Genomic DNA, 22,116 nt, shown 5'->3' with positions numbered 1-22,116 from the left:
AAAAAATTCAGAACAGATTGCCAAAATTTTCAGTTCAGCTTGTCTTGACCATTTCCAATTGCCACAGTTTCACAAATATAAGATAACTATGAACTAACACAAGTTTTCAATTGGTTCCCCCATTAGTATTTCATCACAAAATCGCATTGCCATTAAAATTAACAGTCCTGGGGGAAAAAAAGTGCAAAAAAAAAGATATACCTTAGAAAGTGACAGGAAGCCTTCACTGGAGAGCACCTCTTGGGCGTTTCTATCCATGAACATACAGCACATAAAAGTTAATTTGGGAAGAGAATAAAGACTGGCAACATCAAAAGTCATACAGACATTCTGAACATTAAGTATTGTGCAAAGATACTCAGACGTGGAATCCTCCAGTTCTGGAAATCCGTATTTATGTGCTAGGCTTAGGAAGTCAAGAAGAACCTCTTCTTTCTCATCTCGTAATGTAGCACGACCAGTGTAAATATATTTCAACAGCATGGTAAATGCTTCTGCAGTGGTGTCCTGAAGAGGAATTTCTGCTTCAGGCTGAGATTCTCTCATTCCTCCATACAATAATGCTCTATAAGGAAGAGAGTTTAGCTTAGTTAGTAGCTTATCCCTCTGACAAAATTCACCGAAATGTTAAATGTATTTCTATTGAAAAATGACCAGCTCTTAAAAAAAAAAGTTTGATTAGGATTATTCCTAGTTTTAAAATATATATTCTAGTCTATGTCAGCCAATCCTCTGCTTAATTCCAATTCATCAAAATGAAACCTGCTGAGTATATTCCATAGAAACACACCATTTATACTCTGAGAAATCAAAACAGCTTTGCAGTAGTACTTTCATGTTTTCAAGTTCTCTTTCTCTTGAATTTGTAAAACTACCTTCAAAATCCAATTTAATGAAGGTCAAAAGAATAACACTGTGACATGGTATTTATCTTTTTCTATTTGAACACAATGATTTGATGTGCTGGGAAACATTCACACAGAAAAGGTCACACTCAATGGACAGACACCCTGAAAAGTTCATAGAGAAACAATGTTTATCTCATCTGCATAAAAATTTCCTGTGAGCCTGACAAAAAGCCTTACTTCACCTGAAATAATGGCATCTAGCAGCCAGGATCACTCTGTGTGCCGGAAAACGCTTCTTTTCCACAATAAAGGTAACGTCACTGTATTCTTCCCCGTTCATTAGAGCACCAATATGCTCTGACAGAATGTGAACATGGTCGATCTCCCCCACAGCCGTGTATGGACGAAGAGGGTGGCCGTTACTCATCTTGGAGGGATGGTGATACTGGTAGCCTGAAGGACAAAGAAAACAAGCAGTATTACACAGGGCAAAAATATTAAGAATAGCAAGCATAACTACAATAACAAAACTGTGACTAATCTAAGTAATCATATATTACAAGAAAAATTAAATCAGGAGGTTTTCTATGAAAGTTCATTTTCAACCAGACTCAACATAGCTGGCACCAACAATTCTAGCTAAGTATTTCAAAGAATTGTCACCTTGTTAGTCAACCCTGTTATTTAAAACAAAGTTTCCAACAAAGGGAATTAAAAACTGAATTATTTTACATCATGTTACTATTAGAAAGCAATTTTATCTGAATTAAAATGCACACACAAAAAATAGAAATAAGCAATGTGAGCAGTTGAGCTTAGTCTTAACTCTCCAATCAGTACTAGAATCAGTGAAAAGTAAAAACTGTTTTTGCAGGATTCTAGTCAACTTTTCAGAATTGGGAGAAAATAAATAACGAGGGTAACTTTTAATAAATAACAAAGTCTGTCAGAGCAAAAAGCTTTACAATGTACCATCCAATTTCCTTATTCTGTACACTCAGTTTTCTTGATGACTTCTTATTCCCTCATATTATATATATATATATATATATATATATGAGAAAACAAACTCCTTAATACCTCTCAGTCATAAAATTAGGTGATTGCCCACTAATGTACAAAACAGATAAATGCATTAGTCATATTTTCTATGGAATTCTTTTGTTTTTCTTCATTCACAGCAGGTTTTAGCTTTTTATGGATTTGGTTTATTTTGGTAACAGAGGTTTTCTATAGTCTCAATGGTAAGAGCATCCAAAAGCAAATTTAGGTATTATATTGGCTTCTACCATTACACTTCAGTTTACTTTTCTTTAAAAAGAGCTTGGTTGTTTCAGATAATGACCATCCATATTTCCAGAGACATCTTTCCTGCTCCAGTTACTAGCCACTTTTCAAGTGCTAAAGAAAGGTGGCACACTGCTGCTGATGATAGAGACAGGAATGTGACATAAACACACCAAGATCACGCAGCAACGCCCTTTATCAACCTTTATCGAAGGGCAATCCTTTATATAGGGGCTTCAAATTTCCGCACTTAAAAACACAACAGTGATCTTAGTACTGCCTAGCTCACTTGATCAATGATATGTATCCATCCACGTTTCATAGGGATTGGCTGGGGTCTCCTTGTTTGAGCTTGAATTCAACTAATCACTTTCATACCTGGGGGCTTGTTTTTCTCAATTCCCTAATGAGCTAAACTGTCTGTCATGGTCAGTGACAGCTATAGCCGTCACATTGTACCACAAGAAAAAAGAAAAGGCCACACCTTGCACACGTCTAACACATAAATCAAGTCAAAATCATGACAGAAATACACTTTCATGTTCTACTATAAAATACTGTAAAGATACTATCAGAAAATATGTAAAAAATCCCCAAACACTTGTACTTGGGATTAATTATTACTTGCACTTTAACACATGGAAACACTTTACCCAAAATCAAGATACTGTGGAAACACAGTCGCAAAGAACTTCAAATGAAACTAAAAAAAAAAAGTAATAGAAATTGAAAATAAAATATAAGAAAAATAAGCATACTAAATTGCTGGAATGCACGAAATAGAAGCCTCTCTGAGTTCCTTAGAAAGAGGAAAGAATGAAAGGATTGAATTAAAACCTTCAGAGAAACTAAAATATATTAAGCCACAGACTTGAAGTAGGAGCGTAAGTTTTAGTTTTAAGAAAGTAGAAATATATCTTCAATGCCTTAAGAGATTGTGTTAGCTAGTAAAAAGCCCTAAAGTTCACTAGTGTTAACTTCTACAAAATTAACTTAGGTCCAGACATAACAAAAACATAGTAAGAACATTGCTTGTATTTCTAGATAGAATTATTTGCGTAAACAGACACAATATATGCATAGATCTTGAGTAAGAACTGAGATGACTTTCATACATTAGAATTAAGCCCAGATTGGTGTAAGAAGAATGTTTTAGAACTGTGTTTTTAGCTAATTGGATGATTTATGAATTGAATCCTCCTGTATTGGAAAAGAAGGACAACAACAGAAGAAGAACAACAGAAAGAAGAAAGAAGAATATGAAAAGAAGCTGCTGCTTCCGCTCATCGGGACTCTATGACAGAAAGCTTTTAGCACAGGCTTTAATACTCTGAACTCTTCACCTTTGAGACTGATATTCTGTTACAGGAAACAGAAATTTTCTGTAAATACTTCAACATTCAAAGTGTAAATACTTCAGTTGTCAAAACCCTAGCTGCAGTAGCTCCTTTGTACTTCTAAATAACAATAACAAAGTTGAATCCCAATGAAAATTGTAATGGAGAAAAAAAAAAAAAAAAACAACCAATTTTTGATACTTTGTAGCCAAAATTAGAAACAACATAATCAACCCTTATGAATATTTAAATACAGAAAATGAAAGCTCAGGTTAAGTGAACTTCTGAGAATTTTCAAGTTGCATCTCCAACCCACCCTTTGTGAAAGGATTAGAAGGAAACCAGATGGTAACATTAATGGAAACTACCCACACCACCCAACCACAGCATTCTACACAGCAATTTAGTACCAAAAAATGTTTTGACTCAAATTGTATTGGAAGCTATGCCCTGCTCATCTGCAAACACATTCCCATCACTTAAGTACTGTACTGCTAAAATTTTACATTCCAATCAGATGCTTTCCTGTCACAAAAGAAAAGGAATAAGTTTAGCCAAATACTAAGAACAATATACTTAGTGCAGATTATTTATTAACACATTTATAAAATTAACCTGGTTAAAATGGCATACAACAAAAAACATTAAAATCTCAAGAAAACACATTGGGTCCACTCACCACTGAAGCTGTCTGAAGACCTACAGTGAGCATAGCCTGCAGGCAGATTCCCCACCTCTGGGAAATTAGGGTTCTTCGCCATTCTGAACAACAGACAGATTGAACAGCAAGCTCATAGACACATTATTCAGCAACATCCAGCTGCACAGCAAGAAATGGACCATCTCCTGGAACAATGCATGAAACATACACCATCAGAAACTATGAGCACAAAGCATTATGATCAAATTGAATGTACTTCTCAATTCAACTTTTTGCAGAAATAAAGTCTTTAAAAACCCTTCAATTTAATGGGAAAACTTATAAAAACATTAGAACACAAAAACAGTATTTCTATTTTGAGTCATCATAATTCAATTTTAACCATTCATATTTTTAACCATCATAGAAGACAGTAACATGTTGCCATATTCACTATAAGACAAAAAATTCCATCCTGACATTTCTGCTACAGCATTAATATCCCTGAAAACACTATTTTCCCACAAGGGTGTCCTAATTAAACCAGGTCTATACAAACTGAATCACACATGCTTTATTCCCTACACAGACAAAATTTTCCAAGTGTTCTTACTTAGCTAAAGTTTTGGGGGTTCTGATTGGGTTTTGGTGGTTGCTTTTTTTACAAAATTTAAGGCAGTTGCAGACCTTTCTATTGCGCAAACCTTTTTTTAAACAGGAAACCAAAACAAAACTGAAGGGTTAAGAAAGAGAGAAATACAGAGGTTTGACTTGCTTAAATACATAACCAACATAATATGTCTCTCTCAGCAAGTATAAATTATTGTTAACCTTCCCATCAAACCTGCCAGGAGGAAAAATAGACTGTATTTAATTTGCTAAACAGATGATACCTTGATCTATGAATTCACTCATAAGGGTCACTCTAATTTTCTTTGTGGGATATGCTTAAGAGAACAAAGGAGAAGGTAGGAAAAAAAATTTTTAGGTAGTCTCATGAACTAGAAAGTAACCACACCTTAATCCTTCTGCAAATCAGATCCAGGCTTTTGTCAAAGAAAGTCTCCTGGATTTTGAGGATCAAAATGTAATCTGTAAGTATCTTTCCTATAAGTAGTGCATGATATCAGGTTGGCCTGTGTTATGAAAATATATAAGAAAGCCATTCATGAAAATTCTTGGGGTCTTTGTTAAATTTGAGTAACTATCTCAACAGAACAGTTCAAGCACCAGATTTACACATTTATAACAGAAGACGCATCAAATACACCTGCTTTGTGAGCAGGCTCAAATTAAATCCTAAAACATATAAAAACTTAAATGATTCTAGCACAGGACTTCAAGAAAGTTTGTGTGCTGCACTTTAAAAACATGAGCAAAGAGCACTGATGGGCAAGCGGGATCACCTGCAGATTGCTAAAAAGTTAACATCAAATTGTTTATTTTAAAGTCTGAAAATATGCCTTCTAAGAGTAATTTCAATGAATCACAATAGTGCATAAATTGCAGAGTGGTTAAACTACTACGACACCAAAGCATCAGGGAAAACATTTGAGTACCGCGAGAGCTTCAAAACACTGAACTTATATTTTTTAAGAAATAAAATTCGAATTAGATGGCCACAGCAGGGCCTTGAGAAGCCAGCCAGGGGCAAGACGAGGGGGCGGCAGGAGGCTGGCGCGGACTACAGACGGCGGCCGGAGCCGGCAACGTGCCCAAGGTCGCGCCCGGGGTAGCCCGGGCCGCCACCGACCCCCAGCTCGGGAGGCGCCAGGGGAGGCGACCCCAGCCCGTTCGGCCGTCCCCTCCCTCGCCTCCACAAAAAGGCACTTCAGGTGAAATCGCTTCCCCGCCAAACGGGCCCGGCGCCTTCCCCATACGGGGCGCACCCCCGGCCCGCCCCGCGTTGCCCTGCCCGCGCCCGGCAGGAGCCGCCGACGGCAGCACCTCGAAACCCCAGGCGGCCACGGGGCCGGGGCCGCCGCACCCCTCATGCCCGCGGGACTCACCGGCCCCGCCACCGCCGAGGCCTCCTCCCCACCCCTGTCCCGCCGCCGTCCATACGTCACCCGGCGGCGCACTGACGTCACCGAGGAGCAACGGTCTGTGTGTGGCACAGGAGTGAGTCCCGCCGCCCGCGGGAACGCCGCCGCCTGCGCCCCATTTCCTGTTCCGCCCATGGAGCGCAGGCGGCTGGGACACAGCGGCGCTGCCGGGCCACCAGGACTGTGAAGTAGTCACTCGTGTTTAAACCTTCCTTGTCCGCTGCTCCTTGGCTGCGTTCAAAATCCGTGTTTCCTTGGCAGCGGCATGCGTAGCTTTTGCTCTTCGGTGCGTGTGCTGCTTTCGTGCGTCAGGAGAGCGTCTCCCTGCGAGAATGGGGAATGTGGGCCTGTCGTTACGTAACCATGAGAGGGACTTCTGCTGCGCTGCAGGAAGCTCAATTTAAGCCCTCCGAGAGGCAAAGCATTACACGCTATTTAGTTCCATACTTTATTTAGCAGAAACGAACCCTTCCTTGGAAGAAGTAAAAATAATGGCCTGTAATCAGTGAGAACATGAAATAATTTCAAAAGTTTTTCTAAGTCTAAATTCTTAAGTATTGTTGCAGGTTAAAAGACTTATCAAGTGTTTTTCTTTAGTAGTTTATTCTTGGATTTCCTATCTGTGAATACTAGTTTAAATCAGTTCTTGGTATGAGAAGAAGCAGTAACTTTTTTTTCAAAACAACCCAAACCCACATATTGCCCACTTCATGATACTCCTGTAACTAGTTTGTAGATGCCAGTGTTTTTTTACTACTTTCCTCTTTATTACCTCATAATCTATCATGTATACATTTTGTCAAGCAAATTCTAACCCAAGGGTCGCTACAAGATTAGCCAACATGCTTAGAATAAATTTTGATTACTAAGCAGAGAAGCTTCAGCATAGCCCGCTCATACTTGCATAGTTATCCACTGGACTACATAATAGGAAAGATGTGTGCTAATGTCTTTCTGAACAATTCCACAGGTGAGGGTATGGGTGTTAATGTCTTTGAAATACTCCTGAATGTCTCTACCAACTTCAAGCCACAGGTTTGTTACAGAGCCCAGTTTGACTCCTGAAACAGAAAAATGGGCATGCACAAGCCTAAGTTTCTGAACTTTGGGGAAAATGACATGTTTAAGGAGGAAAAATGTGGTAGGCAGTTCGGGAAGGCTGTACCTTCCTAGTACCTCAGCCAACGGGGAAAGAAAGAGGAGAACATGTGGCCAGGAGTTTATAAAAGGAGGCTGTGCCCTCTGAAACCTTGAGAGAAAACTGAAGACAGTTCACAGCCCCAGTGAACTCTCTCTCTTTATTCGAATAAAGATGCAAGACTCCTTTGTCTCCTTTGTAGACACTGTCTTTTTCATAGTGTGGCTTTTCCGCTCACAAGCGGGCTCATCCAGGTACCTTCAACCATTTGAATCCAGCACATGGCAGGAGGAGCTGGAGTCATGTAGATAATATTTTAACAGAAGGTGGGCATGAAAGGCCTGTCCGCACAAACCAGCCTCTGGAATAAGTTGTGATATTAAAGACTAAAGTCCTTGAAACTTTCCTGCAAGAGAGAGAATAAAGCAAAACAATATCCTTGTGTACAGGAGAAAAAATGTAAACCTGTGTGTATTAGCCAATAGTAATTTGCTTAGCCTGTGGACCCTGTAAAACCCTGTAAAAGGTGTGCTAAAGATAGAAATAAACAGTGTTCACTCTTACTTCTGTGAAGACTCATGAATAGCTGGCCATCTCTTAATATCTGGCTTTCGAACAGGACCCTGCGGGCAGGGAGGCTTCAACGGGTCCACGCACGGTGGGACAAGGCCTTGGACCAAGGTTGGTGGAGTGGATCTGAGCGCAGATAGACGCTACCTCGCATCAGTACTGGATAAACGATCTGAGTGCAGTGAAAAAGGCGTTGGGTCGTTGGGGGAGTCCAAAGGTTGAGGAGTAAGTGAGGGGTCGTGCCCCTTCCCCCAGTGGCTGCATGAAAAATGGATGTGGAGTTTGTGGCAGCTAAAAAACTGCTTCTTAGCATTCTTGTTAAATGAGGCGAAGCAGTCAAGGAAAAGGACCTGGGAAAGCTCGTTGTATGGGCTAAAAATCATGGGTGCTTAACGGTGCCCCCACTGCAAGCAGTTGAAAAATGGACGGATATAAGGGCTTTGATGTGGGACACAGCAATCACGGAAAAGAGTAAAGTCGCAGTAGCACTCGGTTCAATATGGAAAATTGTGTTGGCTACCTTAAAAGATACGAAGTCTGAGTCCAGGGTCACAGCCACCACTTCAGAAGCCATGGCTGGGCCCAAGACGGACTTGCTGCAGCAGTCATCTCCTGCCACATCGATGGGGGAAAGCACTGAGGTGTGCGCAGAGAACAAAGGCACCCCCGGGGCAGAGGCAGTGCAGAAAAAGCTCCAAGGCCACGCTGAACAATTACAGAAGCAGTTGAGCAGAAACAGGTGGCTCAGTCAGCTTCAAAGAGAGACAAAATAGCCAAAAAATAGTGAACTATATGGTATCTAGTTCAAAATTCATCACTGTAATTAAGAGTTGATAAGCTGCAATGGTCACCATTTTTACCACCTGGCCCTGAGAGGCTTTTCGTGTAACATTGCCTGTTTTTGTAAAATCGTGCCCTTTTTCCTCTATCTGCAAACAACGAGAGAGATTGAGAGAAATAACTGCATATGTTCAAGTTAACTTTGTGAGGTTTTTTTTTTCTTTCCATTTTTCCTCTCTGAGAGAGTATGTGGGGGATGTGAAGATAACAGCAGCAGAGAGCAGCAGCAAAGTGGGCAGTTAACTCCCCCTTCTCCCTCTCTAAGAAAAAGCACTGGGATAGTACCCAGTTTGTGAAAAAGTCATGATTCATTGTTTTATTTTAAATGTTTTTATATACCCTTTTAGAGTTAATTTTGTGTTTTAAGTAATTATGAGTTTATGCAGTTGCAGTTTTTAGAATATTACTAAAGAAATTACTGTGATTCCTTGAAAGTTCAAAAAGACACTTTTTTTAAAGAAGTGTTTAAAGTGAATACTAACAGAAGTTACCTTGCAATAATTAGTGTTAAAACCTAATGTTAAAATATTGTATGCTTTACAGCTACTAAGAAAACAACCTTTCAATTAATGTTATCTACAAAAGAGATTTATGGTTTAAAAAATAAATAGCTAAGAGAACTTTACTATACAAGACAAAGTTAAGTTAAAGCATATATTACCAATTTGCTTGTTTTTTCCACAATTTTAATAAGCTAATTTCAATGTGAGTCTTTTTGTTATATAAAACAAAAAGACTAATTTGGATTTTAGTTAAAAAATTGGACTTGATGTTTCTGAAAAGTGCTACAGAAGCTGAATGGCAACTTGCCAAATCCTGTGTTGTTTTGGTTTTTCTCTAGAAAAACTACACTTTAAAATCCTAACCAATTTAAGCATATACTAGGCAAATTCCTGTTGTGAATAAGTATTTTTAATAGCATTTGCAATTATTGTGAGTTATTTTAAAGCCAAATGCCATAGAACTGTGATGTATTAGTTACATTTTTATAATCTTTATAGTGAATCCATGTTATTGTTATATTGTGTTTAAAAGGTATATATCAAACTTTTAGTTGCCTTTTTGTAATAACAGAATAAGATTAAGTTATGTTTTTATCTAATATACATTAAATGTTAATAGAATTAAGAAAAGTCAAGTTTCATTATTTTTAGGCTTGAGTGTTTTTAAGTTAAGTTTTATAACTTGGATATTTTTTGAGGTTAAGTTTTGTTATTTTCTTTTGTCACAATTAATTTTTATTAAGTTTAAATATTAATTTAAATTGTTTTATGTTTTATTAGAGGCACTTGTTTAAACTGCAAAGTATAGTTATTTTCCTAGAGAGATGAAGATGACTACAACTAAAACAGCTGTGATAGAACACTGATGAACCTGCATATGGGTAGAAGTGAATGCAGTCTGTGACACCCTTAATTTCATTGAGAGTTCTAGTGGTTGTTGCAATCTCTGCAGCTTTTGTTTTTTATAGGTTTATTATTTTTCAGTGTTTCCAGAATTCCAAGAAAATGTATCATTGCTGAGGGTCAGCTGCCATGGGAGAGGCTTCAGATTAAACCAACTGCTGAATGGTTTAACTGGTCTGCTATCTATGGCTTCTGATCATTTGCTTTGTAGAAATGCATTTTAAGTTTGCTGTGCTGCAAGCATCTCATAGCTACTATTGAGAACCTTGTTTTGAAAATGAATTAAAAGGCATCTTTCCAGTTTAAAGCCTTAAGACCCTGGCCAAGCCTTGACTTTACCTAGACAGAATGTTTGCCAACAGATCCAGATGTTTTTGCACCAAATCAGATTTTGAGTCATTTTTTGACTTAGCAATTTGACCCTATTAATACGACAGCTGGATCAATTTTGAAGTGGGCTTGGAGAATCATTTCTGGAGGTGGTTATCCAATCCTTCACTGATTTTTTTTGCGTTCTGTTTGTTTGCAAACTATGGGATGCTGGTGCAGTGTTTTACTGGTTAATAGTAGTTTTATATTTCATATGTTATTAATAATGTTTATGATTTGATTGATTTTTAACTGCTATAGGTTTTTATTCATTGTGTATATAGTTTCATGTTAATGTTGATGTGTATGACAGAAATACATCTCATTTTTTTTTTTTTTAAATGGGGAGAATTGATGCCCTAAAAGCATTTGATTAGTGTAATACATTAACTTCAGGGAGAGAAGTGTCTGTGTTTTGTTGAAAGTTTCAAAAAGGTCACCTGTTCATCTGACCAGACTGTCTGCCTCTGAACAAATGAGATCCAGTGAACAGAGAAGTCACCACACAACCTTGATACTCCAAATAAGATCGGAAGCGGACCTGTCAGAACACAGTTGTGTCTGAAAACTACACAGTTTACCAACAGAAATTTTATGTTGTTATTATGATGTTGTGTCTCTACCAATTTTTTTTCAGTTATTCTCTGTTTTAAGATTTAGAAGGATCTGGAGAACAACCTAAACATCGATGCCTTCAGTCAGTCACCAATCGGCTGCCAGCTGACATCACGGGAGCAGCGGATGTTCCAAGACTGAATTGCATTAAATCATTGTTTGTAAGAAGAATTTTATGGAAGATCAAAAGAGTGTAGAAACTCCATCTAACTGTATATAAAACAAATTGTAGTTGTGTGTTTACCCTTTCAGCAAATTGCTTTCACGCTTAGATTGCATGAATACCAGAGCATGTGTGTTAAAAGTAGTTAGATAATAGTTTAAGATAAATAGTTTAGCCTGTGTAGTAATTCTTATATTAGTATAAAGTGTAAGTATTCCCCCTTCAAGAGTTAAAGTAAGCATATTTGAAAGTTCCTTTAATGTTAAAGCCTTAGCTGTGATTCTGCAATCATGGTGGTCATTTGCATGGAACGAACTGCTTATGGTAATTGTGCTGTGTAGTCCTAACTGTCTGCTAGCTAACATCCAAAAGCGACAGAACATATGGATCACTCTGGCACACTTGACAGGCCAAAAATCAATATGTTTGAGCCTAGCCACACCTAGAGATCCTTTTCACACCTGTTTCATAGAAGTCCCTGAATGGGATCCTCAAGCATTTAAAGGTTTGGTTAATAACGAGACTTGACTGAATCGATTAGCAATGTTGCAAGAGTGCAATTGCACTATTGGTCTCACATCTAGACAACTTGAAGCCTGCTGGCAAGCAAAAATTATTGAAGTTCTCAATGTTACCATAGGGCCCCCAGAAGAATTGGACTTGTTAGGTTCCACCAATACCTCAGGTGGATGGATAATGTTTGAGCCCCAACTGTCGCTCTATTGGGAACAGCAAAAAGAACAACACAGACCCTCCCATGAAGAAGTCGAACTGGAGAAATTTCTCTTGGTTTATTACCTCAGGTCTTTTTTATAGACTGATACGTGAAAAGTACAGAAAAGAAAACTCTTATTGGTTAGTAAACTAACACATCACCATCATTGGTCAGTGGGGTTCACCACCCCTCGCCCTTCTCTTGCAAGAAAACAAGGAACAGACAAACAGCACCTGCAAGGCTGCTTTCTATCTCTGAGGATTGTTTTAATTCCTCCTTATGAATTCACAGGCCACTTTCCCAGGCAAGACTGAGAAAGCTATGTGGCCTGCAACTTCCACAGGCACTGTGCTCTCTGTTTCAGAGTTAGCATCCACACCCGACAGGGAGCCACTGCAATGGGGTGGTGCAACACTGGGCTACAGTCAACCCTATAGTTGATCTCGTTACTCACACTGAAAGTAAAGCTTTTTATTCTCACAGGATGATTACCAAAGCCATTACCTAGTTCCATATTCCTAATCTGTGGAGATAGAGCATGGAATGGAATTCCTGCTAATTCACATAGAGGATCCTGTTATCCTGGGAAACTTACTTTGTTCCATCCAAGTTTACACCAATTGCTGAATGTAGCTGATAAAATAAAAAAAATAAAATATATCAAACGGTCAAAGCGAAGCCTAAATGTATTACAATGTAATGATGTTAGAAACCCAGACTTTTGGAATCATGATATAATATAGGCAGCCTCCTTCTTTATTCCAGGAGCAGCTGCTGCTAAAGGCTTAGCAACTCTAAAAAGGCTCGCTTGTTAGACTAAGAAAGAATTGAACTTAACATCCACAATGTTAAGTGAACTCTCTGCTGATGTGAGTAGTGTACATCATGTAGTATTACAACATCAAGCTGCAATTGACTTTTTGCTCTTGGCACAAAGACATGGTTGTGAGGAGTTTGAAGGCATGTGCTGCTTGAATCTTACTGATCATTCAGTTTCCATCCGTAAGCAACTACAACAACTACAAGATAGGTTACATGCCGTGAAAGAAGATAGTGACCCCATTAGGTTGCCAGCTGAAGTATCTATCACTGGATGGCTGAAATCTCTTGTGCTAGAAGGAAGACAGATTTTACTTATAGTGTTAATTGAAATGATGCTTTTAAGTTGTATGTTATCTTGTCTTCGCAAAAATGTAGAATGAGTCACATCCAAAGCCTGGTTTGTCCAAAAAGAGAAAGGGGGAATTGTAGGTGATATTTTAACAGAAGGTGGGCATGAAAGGCCTGTCCGCACAAACCAGCTTCTGGAATAAGTCGTGATATTAAAGACTAAAGTCCTTGAAACTTTCCTGCAAGAGAGAGAATAAAGCAAAACAATATCCTTGTGTACAGGAGAAAAAATGTAAACCTGTGTGTATTAGCCAATAGTAACTTGCTTAGCCTGCAGACCCTGTAAAACCCTATAAAAGGTGTGCTAAAGATAGAAATAAACGGTGTTCACTCTTACTTCTGTGAAGACTCGTGAATAGCTGTGCGTCTCTCAGTAGAATCACACCTCACCCAGTTTTCATGTGATCAGCTCCCTTTGGCACAGGCCAGCACCCAGCAATTGGGTTCCCAAGACTGTACAGGAGACAGACAAGAGGTGTACCAGTGAGGTCTATGAAGAGTCCGCAGGAAAGGACCATTGGAAGTTTCACTTCTGAGTACAATGATCCAAAACAGAATCCTCAAAGCAAAACAGCAAGCCTTTCAGTCATCTAGAATTCAACAATGAGCAACAAAGCAACAGGTGCTTTAAATTTTTTTGTAGTTTTCACCAATGCTTTATTGAGAAGTGAACTGAGACACTCTTTATTGAGAAGTGCAATGCCATTAAACTATTTGTTAGCCTTTGGTTACACTACACATTATTTGACAGCCACATAACTGAAAAAGTTAGGTGCTAGTCAAACCAGAGTAAGACAAGGCAGAGGATTTTTCTTTCCTTGTTGGAAGAAAAAAGGGATTTAAAAACTTATCATTTGCACTGTTTACAACATGAGAAACTGCATAAAATCAAGTAATCTATGTAACACATGGAAATGCTACATGTTTTCCTGCTGCTTGCAGGTACATACCATAACTTTTTTTTAAGTGGGCAGATTAGATCTCTAGTAGTAGTAAAATGTTGCTTCAGATACTCCTTTTCATTAATTTCCTAAGGCAGAATATGCAGGGCATTTAAGTTAAATATAGCCCAGGCTTCTACTTAAACAAAAATTATGAGCAAGTTCTTTCTAGTGCTGAAAGCGACAAGGGTCATTGTGAGTTAGCAGCTATGAGACCTCTTCCCTTGGCTCTCAGTCAGCAGTCAGAAGCTGAGCTGAAAGACTGAATTCTTTCTGCTGTACAGATTTATTGCCTCTATAAAATTTCCTTTTGCAAGATTGTTGAGGGCTGCTCCTTAAAAGAGTTTTACCTGGAATAATCTAAGAAAGATTATGACTTTTGTAAGCATGCTGCTACTCCAATCAAAATTATCCAGACATTTTATTTTCTAGTATAGAACATAGGACATGAAGTCCTCAACATAGGACATGAAGTCCTCAGGATCTTTTGACTTCATAAAAAAATACACTGAAGTTTCTTTTCACCTCCTCGTTGATGATCATCAGTAGTAACACAGGATTTGTTTTTTGTTAGTTTAAATCTAATCAGTGTGAGATGCAGTGAGTTTCTGGTCATATACCTTTTGACACTGTTTATTGAAATAGTAACATAATGAATGTTCAAGAAGAGAATCTGTTTAAGTGCTCTTCCAGAAAACGATTGAGTATTACTAACTGGAAACAATTTGAAGTGGCATCGCAGGACAAGAAAAGAGGAATCCAAGTGAGGTCCCAGGGGATAGTTTTGGAGGAGACTCTGAACGTGACTGATTCCTCTCTATTAAGCAGGTTTCACAAACACTGTTACAGATTTTCACCAGGAATTTGAAAGTGGGCCTCTCTTACTTAGACAATACACTTCAGTAGAACTAAGTGAGAGTCACCATGTGGTTAGGATTCAAAATTTCAATCCAGTAGCCATCAGGATCCTGAACAAATGCAAGTCCTTTCATTTTACCTATTAGAAAAAAAAAATAAAAAAAAGAAAAGATAAAATTAAGACAACACAAGTGGTTCTAAACGTCAAATATAACTACTTTGAAAAATATTTTTCCTTTTGCATTGGAATTAGTTCAAATTCAGATGGATAATTCTAGAAACATCCAGATTAGTTTTTAATCATCATAAGGTCTTTGTATGCACAACTGTCAATCCTACTCTCAATAAAGCTGTAGTTAAAAAGTCACTTTGGAATTCCATCTTTTGTTGACTGAAGTTTCTTCCATGTGCCCCTGTAAGTGTTTGTTCTCAAAATTCAGAAAAATATTTTTGTGCTCTAGGGATGTTTTCATATATTTTCTTGAACTAGCTTTGCTGGTATAAAATTCCGTGTTTCTCTGCTCTGTTCATCTTCCATCATTCCTGAGTCTACACTGAAATTTTACCCTAACATTTTTACCCTGACATGGTTTACAGTACACTTCTGCATCACTTCATTAAGCAGAGAAATGTAGGACATGATTGTTATAAATTTTACTGTTGGAAAACATATTACTCATTAAATCAGGATCCCCAAGAGTTTGTTTCAACAGTAGATCAGGATAGCACAGCTTAACATGCTACCTTTAAAGTGTTAACCACATACTTGTAGTTATAGTTGCTCCATTAAGTTATTTACTGTAACAGAACCAGCCTAGCTCTTAATATATTCTAGTCACAAAAACAACTGAGAGAACAGATGTTTGATCAGTAAGGCAGGAAAATAAACCCCATGCATGATCTCCCAGCCTGCTCTGCAAATAATGTGAAGCCCAAAGCTTCCTTCTCCTCCTTGGAATTTGCTGCATGAATTTTGTTTCTGAATTTTAAAGAAGAGCTTTTGCTCTGCCCCTGCCCCTTGTCTGTTTCAGGAGGTTTTTTTTGTGATTCCCTCCATTTATAGTCTAAGCTTGTTCTTCTATGTACTTTCATTCCTACTACTGCACAGCTCTAAGTCAGCAACTCTCATTTCAAGCCTCTCTCAGGGTTTAACAAATGGGCAAATTAAAAAAGGCTCAGAAACTCTAAAATGCTAGAAATAAAAAGATCTGTTCTTAATTCAAAGAATCAAGTTAAGTTTTCAGCTACATTTCTTATTTTGCTTCAGCTGAGAACACAGTGAATAAGATGAAAATCAGTTAAAATCTCTTTCCAATTACTAGTATTACATGTCTGTTTTTGAATGCATCAGTCCTAAAAATCTCATGAGAGATTTCTTTTTATGAAAGAGAATCCAACTGAAAAATGCAAGACTTCTCACCACTTCTGCATTTTGGGATATTTTCACGTAGACATTCTTTGCTTATATACTCTCTAGACATTTGTGCTATACATTATGCAAGTCAATTATCATACAGACTAATGGGGCTATTCCTACCAAAGCTGAACAGAATAGTTAAAAATACAGTAACTAGTAGGTTGTATAGTAGGTGTTAGGTGGATTTACATGAAAATAGCCAGAAAAGTCAAGAATGACTCAGTTTAAATGGGTGGGAACTATTATGTTTTCTGGCTTATTTTCCTAAGACAAGAACCATGCAGATGTGCCATGTGAATTTGATCCATGTTACAGTAAATTCTGTAACAACTCTAGGCAGGCATGTATACATGACATGTAAACTATGACATCAACAGAGAATGTGAATTTTACTGAAGGTCAGGCTGCTTACAGAAGGCACACAGCAGACCGATAAATTATTGTTAGTGGGATGGATCTATTGCTACTTTGCCCACTCTATAAGGGGGTGCAGGGGTAACTGGTTCTAGAAACCTCTAAGCAGTGGCAATTCCTAGCAACACATTACACATCTTTCCAGGAAGATCTCCTAGACAGGTTATATTAAAACCAAGGAAAAAAAAATTACTTGCATTTCTGATCAAGACTTACCATCATCTGGTTTCTTCACAAATTTCACTCCCAGCTCTTCAAGCCTCTTACAAGTTTTATAGACATCAGGAACAGCAATTCCAATGTGTCCTGTGCAAGAAGGTAAAAAGAGTGAAGTGCATTTTAAGCATTGCCGAGGGTTCTGTGAAAAAGGTTTGTTTAGTATTTCATGCTGTAGTTCACATAAGCTATGACTATATTTAAGAAAACATTCCAGAAACAAGAGCGTTTTGGGTATTAAGATTACTCTTCTTCAAAGAGCTGTCTTTTGATAATGCCTTTTAAATACAAAAGTTCAAATTGAAGTATCTTATGCTCTTTAGACAAGAGCTTTCTTTAGAAAAAAACAAGATTTTCAATCAAACTGTTATATTGGTAGTTTCTTCCTTGAAGCACAGCTCCATAACAGGATTTTGTTGTATTTGCTGTTTAACAGCACATGGAGTTTATTGTTAATGCTGTTTTTGCAGAGACTGACACAAGTGCAACACAAGGACTGAGTTTACAAATCAGTTCAGGAGCTTTAAATGTCAAGTGGCTGGACTGAGTGTGAAACTTATTTCACAGAAGTGACCTTACAAGCACTCAGAGTATCAAATCAAGCCACATAAATAATATCCTCACTGCTACAGAAAAAAAAAGAATTGTTCTTGTACCTGAAAATCAGTAACTAGTGGATTATACAGCAGAAATCCAAAATTAAATCAGTTGTAACACCACGATAATATAATACACAGGCACAACTGATGTTCTTCACTCAGTTGTTAAAATTAGCATGTGTTTGCTCGCCAAAGTATTAGATTCTTGATAAAGAGTTTAACTATGGCTCATTATTCTGAAACACATTGGCTCATTTATTTTCAACATCTCTCACAGTATACATGTTGAAAGAAGAGAGATAAAGGGCAAAAGGCAAGTTCCCTTCTTTCCAAGAGTTAGTACATTTTATTTCAAAGCTTAGAAACTATAAACACAAGACTAAAGACCTACCAAATCCTCGGGGATCTGAATTGCCATTGTGATAAGACTGACTGTCATCATTTTCAGTGCCCCAGTTGCTGTAAGAAAAATTATTACATATTGAAGAAAAGCATTAAAATTAACAAATACTAAATGTTCAGTTTCTTTGGGGGAGGGTAAGTTGTTTCTCCTAAAAAACCAGAGAATTTCAGCTGTTGGCTGCATTCATTAAACACAAAGATCTTCCCCAGTCATGGTCTCCAGGGGTGCTGTTGGGGCTAATCCAGTCATGTTCACCTTCCTTCACTATTATTTATGATTTACATTTGAATGTGTCAGAAACACTCCTGTCTCAGTGAGATTATAAAGATTTTGCTGCACAAGTCAGTGTATCTGCCATCCCTGAGGAACAACAAGTGAGGGTAGCAAGCCCTGGAGTTAACTAAGACAGCATTTGGGAGATTGTTTCTGCACAATTATAATGATTAGTCGCATTACTAAATTGTTCTGTTTACAGGAAGCATGTATTTTGACTTAATACCCCTTTAGATTAGATTCCAAAAGCAATAGGTCCCATTATTAGGATGCTTTAGGGAGCCAAATAAAGGTCTAGCCACGTTGCGTTTCCCTAAGTTACTTACCCAGATGGCATGCATATAAAATACAGCAAGTACTCTTTCATATAAATGTTCACCTAGCAGTTTGAAACAGCTCTGAAAGAGGAAGATTAACCTTTCCAAGTATACAATCTCAGATATATTTTAAGGATGTATGACAGTGAAGATGTATCCACAGTAATCATTAAAATTTTTATTCAATTAATGGGGTTTACACTTATCCAATACTGTTTAATCACTGTTAGCTAAGTGTCATCTCTCTTTACATAAACACTTACTGTGTCAGTTCAAGTGTAGCTTTTCTAGAGAAGGTCCAAGTTGTTCTCTCAGCTTTCTCTTTTGGGATATTGTTTTTATCTTCATACCCCAGGAAATAGAGGGAGAACTTCATAGTAGGAAAGTCAAATTTTTGAAGCAGTCTAAATGGGAACAATTATTTTGAAATAGTAAGTTAAAAGGGTAGTCAGGTAGCTTGCAAATAAACCAAGATGCTTCCCCTATGGAAGAATTATTTCCATTAATTTTTGCTTTTCTATAATCCACACCTTGAAATAGCTACATTTTAAACTATCAAATAAAAACACTCCAGAACACATTACAAACCTACAAAATTTTAAAAAATCAGATGTTTAGACACCAAATTACCAGTAACTGAATAGAAAAGTCAGTACAAAGGCTTGCATCTTCAGGTTTTCACACTGATACTTGACTGTGTTTTCACATGAAAATCTCTAACCAATTTAAAATTTCACTAAGGAATAAAAAGATCTACTTTGAATCTTACTCATTCTGGAGAGCTCACTGACACCAAAGTTTGAGAACACAGCAAACATACTTTTCGATGAAGTACAGTTACAGTTTCAATAGCTAGCTATAATGACAAAATCCCTTTCAGATGTGACAAATCAATTAAAAATACATGAGACATATGTTTTTATGTAGGACATTTAACTGGAACAAGCAGGCATGCAAAATAATATAATTTCTTTTTTTACAAGAAATTTAATTTTTATTTTCACACATTTTCACTACAGTGGAAGTAATTTATTTTACTTTAGTCTGAACACATCTCAAGATGCTTAAAAACATAGTATTTTGTTTTGAAATAACTCAAATGCCAAGAATGCACAAAAAGCCACAGCATGAATGTGTTTGGCTACTGCAGAGCATCTGCCTCCCAAAAGCCTCCTCCAAAAGACTGAGATTAGACCTTATCTTCACCTTTTATTGCCTTGTTCTCATGTGATTGAAGGTAAGCCACCTCTGAGAACTAGCAGAAAATTTAATTTCAAGATTTTTAACAATGACTCCTTACTATAAGCAGAGTCACAAAAGTAAGCAACCAGTTAGCTGCAGGCTCAGTGAGGAGGAAGTAAGCAAGTTGTACTGATAATTAATGACCTATTTAAGAAAAAAAGGAATTTCTAGTCAAGGCAAATATTAGTTCATTTGAGCTCAGACATCTGCAGCTTACTGCCAGATTGCTCAACTGAGCATCAACTGATGGGCCAGCACTGTTTATGTCATTAGACCACTTAGTATAATTACATCCAAAAATATAATAATTTTCAGAAGAACAGGAGAAAAGCCCAAACTTAACATGGCATACAAATTCTACTCACGTCATTCCAAGTACCCTTGTATAGAAATCCAATGACTTCTTAGGATCCTTTACTCTTAACATTGTCTGCTGAAACATGAAATCCTGAGGGAAAAAAGGTTTATTCTTTATACATCAGCCAGAATTGAATTAAGGGTATTAACAAAGATGCCAGTTAGTAAAGAATGTAAAACTAGCAGGTTGAGAAGTAACAAAGAGAACTACATTAAGTGTAAATAAAACCTTTTGTCCTAATTCTACAAGTACAAATTTATTAAATAAACCTTTGTAATGTAATATTTAAAACAAATAAAACACATGAGTGGCATCATTCAATATGTATCATCAAAAAAGGATATCCTTACATTTATTACTCTTTTATGAGGCTGTAACATACATGGCCAACTTCACACACAAGCACAACAGACACATGAATATTCAATATTGAGCGTCCTAGATTCCTGAGCTCATTATTACTTCATGGCACAAGTACTGAGCTTCTGTCAAGCTTGACTGTATCTTGGCAGCAAAACCAGCCTGCAACTCTGTAAGGATATTTTCTTCAAGTCCCAGAGTAACTATATACCAACAGCCTTGTGAACGACCGAGTGGATAAAAAGTGAGTGGCAGAATAATTGACAGGGGTAACGGGGAAAAAAAACCAATTACAATGTTCTTCTAATAAAAGGTGAAAAAGTTTGGGGCGTTTTGACGGGGTTTTTTGTGCCGCCTGGGAGGGACTGGCTAAAGCGCCCCGGAGCGCTCGCTCAGAGCCAGGATAGGCGCAGGCCCGGCCGAGTGTGCCCCGGGGGGCTCAGGGGTTCACAGGGCGTGGCCCGACCCGGCCCAGCCCGCCCACCCCTCGCCACGACCCCGAAACCCGCCGGGATGACAGTCGTGCCCGGAAACACTTCGCTGCCCTGCCAGGACCTGGCCCGGCCCCATGCCTGTCCCCATGCCTGTCCCCATGTCCCGCACGTCCGCCCTGTGAGGCGCCGTGAGAGGACCAGGAAGGAGCAGGAGCCCAGCCCCGGGGCGCGCCCGCCACCCCCACCCACCCCACCTTAGTGCTGGCATCCGGCTCCGAGCAGGCTTCGTAGGCTGCCTCGTCCGTCAGCCCGCTGAGTTCCGCGGGGACCGCCATGTTGGCAGAGAACGGTGAAGAGCAGGAGGAGGGAGAGGAGGAGGCGGGAAGTCGGCGCTGCGCCCCGCCCCATCCCACCCCAGCAGAGGCCGGGCTTCTCGCTTTCAAGGATGCTCGAGTAGCGCTGCGAAAGTGTGGGATCAGATCGAGGTCTGCCAGTTCATCCCTGACGCATAGCGAGCCCCTCAAACTCTGAATCAATCTTTTCAATTTTTGCTTTTCTGTTAGTCAGTAGCTATATCTGCACAGTTATGGTTAAGCGACTACATTGTGAGTGTCGTCTGCTTGGGTATCTTCTGTTTCAAGGAAAAAAAGAAGGCAATCCAAAAATGAATAGGCTCTCAGGACGAGAGCCACCAAGAGTGAAGTCAGCAAAACTGAGCAGTAAGTGGGAAAAAGGTAATCCCAGCAATTGGCAATCATGATCACTGACTCATTGACCACCTATTCAAAACAGACCCAAGACTCAAATGGAAGGAAGAATTGCACCTATGGACTAACTATCATTAGAAGTGAGAGATATAACTAGCAATTACAGGATTGAGTACTAATTAATAGCAACGTTATGTAATTTGCAACCAATGAATGCTGATGCCTTTGTTTGTTGGAATTTATAAATACAAGTTTTGATTACTGGGGAGCCAGCATTTTGTGCATTACCACCCAGCTCTCTACTTGGAGCAAACTAGAATAAGAAATAGAAATATCTTGCCTCAGTGTATGAATTGATGCTGCACAGGTAACGAGCCCTTGTGCAGGACAACATAAGGACCAAAGGGAAGGAGCTTCCCTGACCATGGCATTAC

At 38.5% G+C, this 22,116-nt stretch overlaps 2 protein-coding genes and 1 long non-coding RNA gene across 16 annotated transcripts in view; 1 reads left to right on the top strand and 2 right to left on the bottom strand.

The window, feature by feature from the left end:
• The window catches only part of BTBD9 (BTB domain containing 9), a 130,619-nt gene extending 124,395 nt beyond the window's left edge, over positions 1-6,224 (bottom strand). For 13 of the 14 annotated variants that reach the window (XR_001520264.3, XR_001520262.3, XR_001520267.3 and 10 more), the window contains exons 1-4: positions 6,122-6,224; positions 4,152-4,318; positions 1,091-1,301; positions 202-565 (exon numbers count right to left, since the gene is read on the bottom strand). Coding sequence is in view for 2 of the 14 variants with exons in the window: in XM_015621059.3 (XP_015476545.1) it covers positions 202-565; positions 1,091-1,301; positions 4,152-4,233 (657 nt within the window). In the remaining 12 variants the exon portion in view is untranslated. Of the gene's footprint in view, positions 1-201; positions 566-1,090; positions 1,302-4,151; positions 4,319-5,130; positions 5,234-6,121 lie in introns of those variants that run through there. The other variant, XM_015621060.3, reaches the window with a different exon arrangement.
• A 111-nt stretch (positions 6,225-6,335) lies between these two features.
• Positions 6,336-13,479, top strand: LOC117244012. The gene is made up of 2 exons (XR_004496299.1): positions 6,336-6,443; positions 7,915-13,479. It is a non-coding gene; the product is annotated as an uncharacterized LOC117244012 (long non-coding RNA).
• Positions 13,480-14,069: 590 nt separating this feature from the next.
• On the bottom strand, positions 14,070-21,353 carry GLO1 (glyoxalase I). The gene is made up of 6 exons (XM_015621062.3): positions 21,230-21,353; positions 20,189-20,271; positions 18,845-18,985; positions 17,980-18,047; positions 16,990-17,079; positions 14,070-15,081 (listed from the first exon to the last, which is right to left on the bottom strand). Exons 1-6 carry the CDS (start codon positions 21,308-21,310, stop codon positions 14,993-14,995), a joined length of 552 nt encoding a protein of 183 aa, XP_015476548.1. The 5' UTR covers positions 21,311-21,353; the 3' UTR covers positions 14,070-14,992.
• Between the last annotated feature and the right edge of the window lie 763 nt (positions 21,354-22,116).

This window comes from Parus major, chromosome 3, assembly GCF_001522545.3.
Source record: "Parus major isolate Abel chromosome 3, Parus_major1.1, whole genome shotgun sequence".
NCBI lineage: Eukaryota > Metazoa > Chordata > Aves > Passeriformes > Paridae > Parus > Parus major.
Note: the sequence above shows the minus strand (reverse complement) of the source record. Positions and strands in the feature narration are given on the sequence as shown.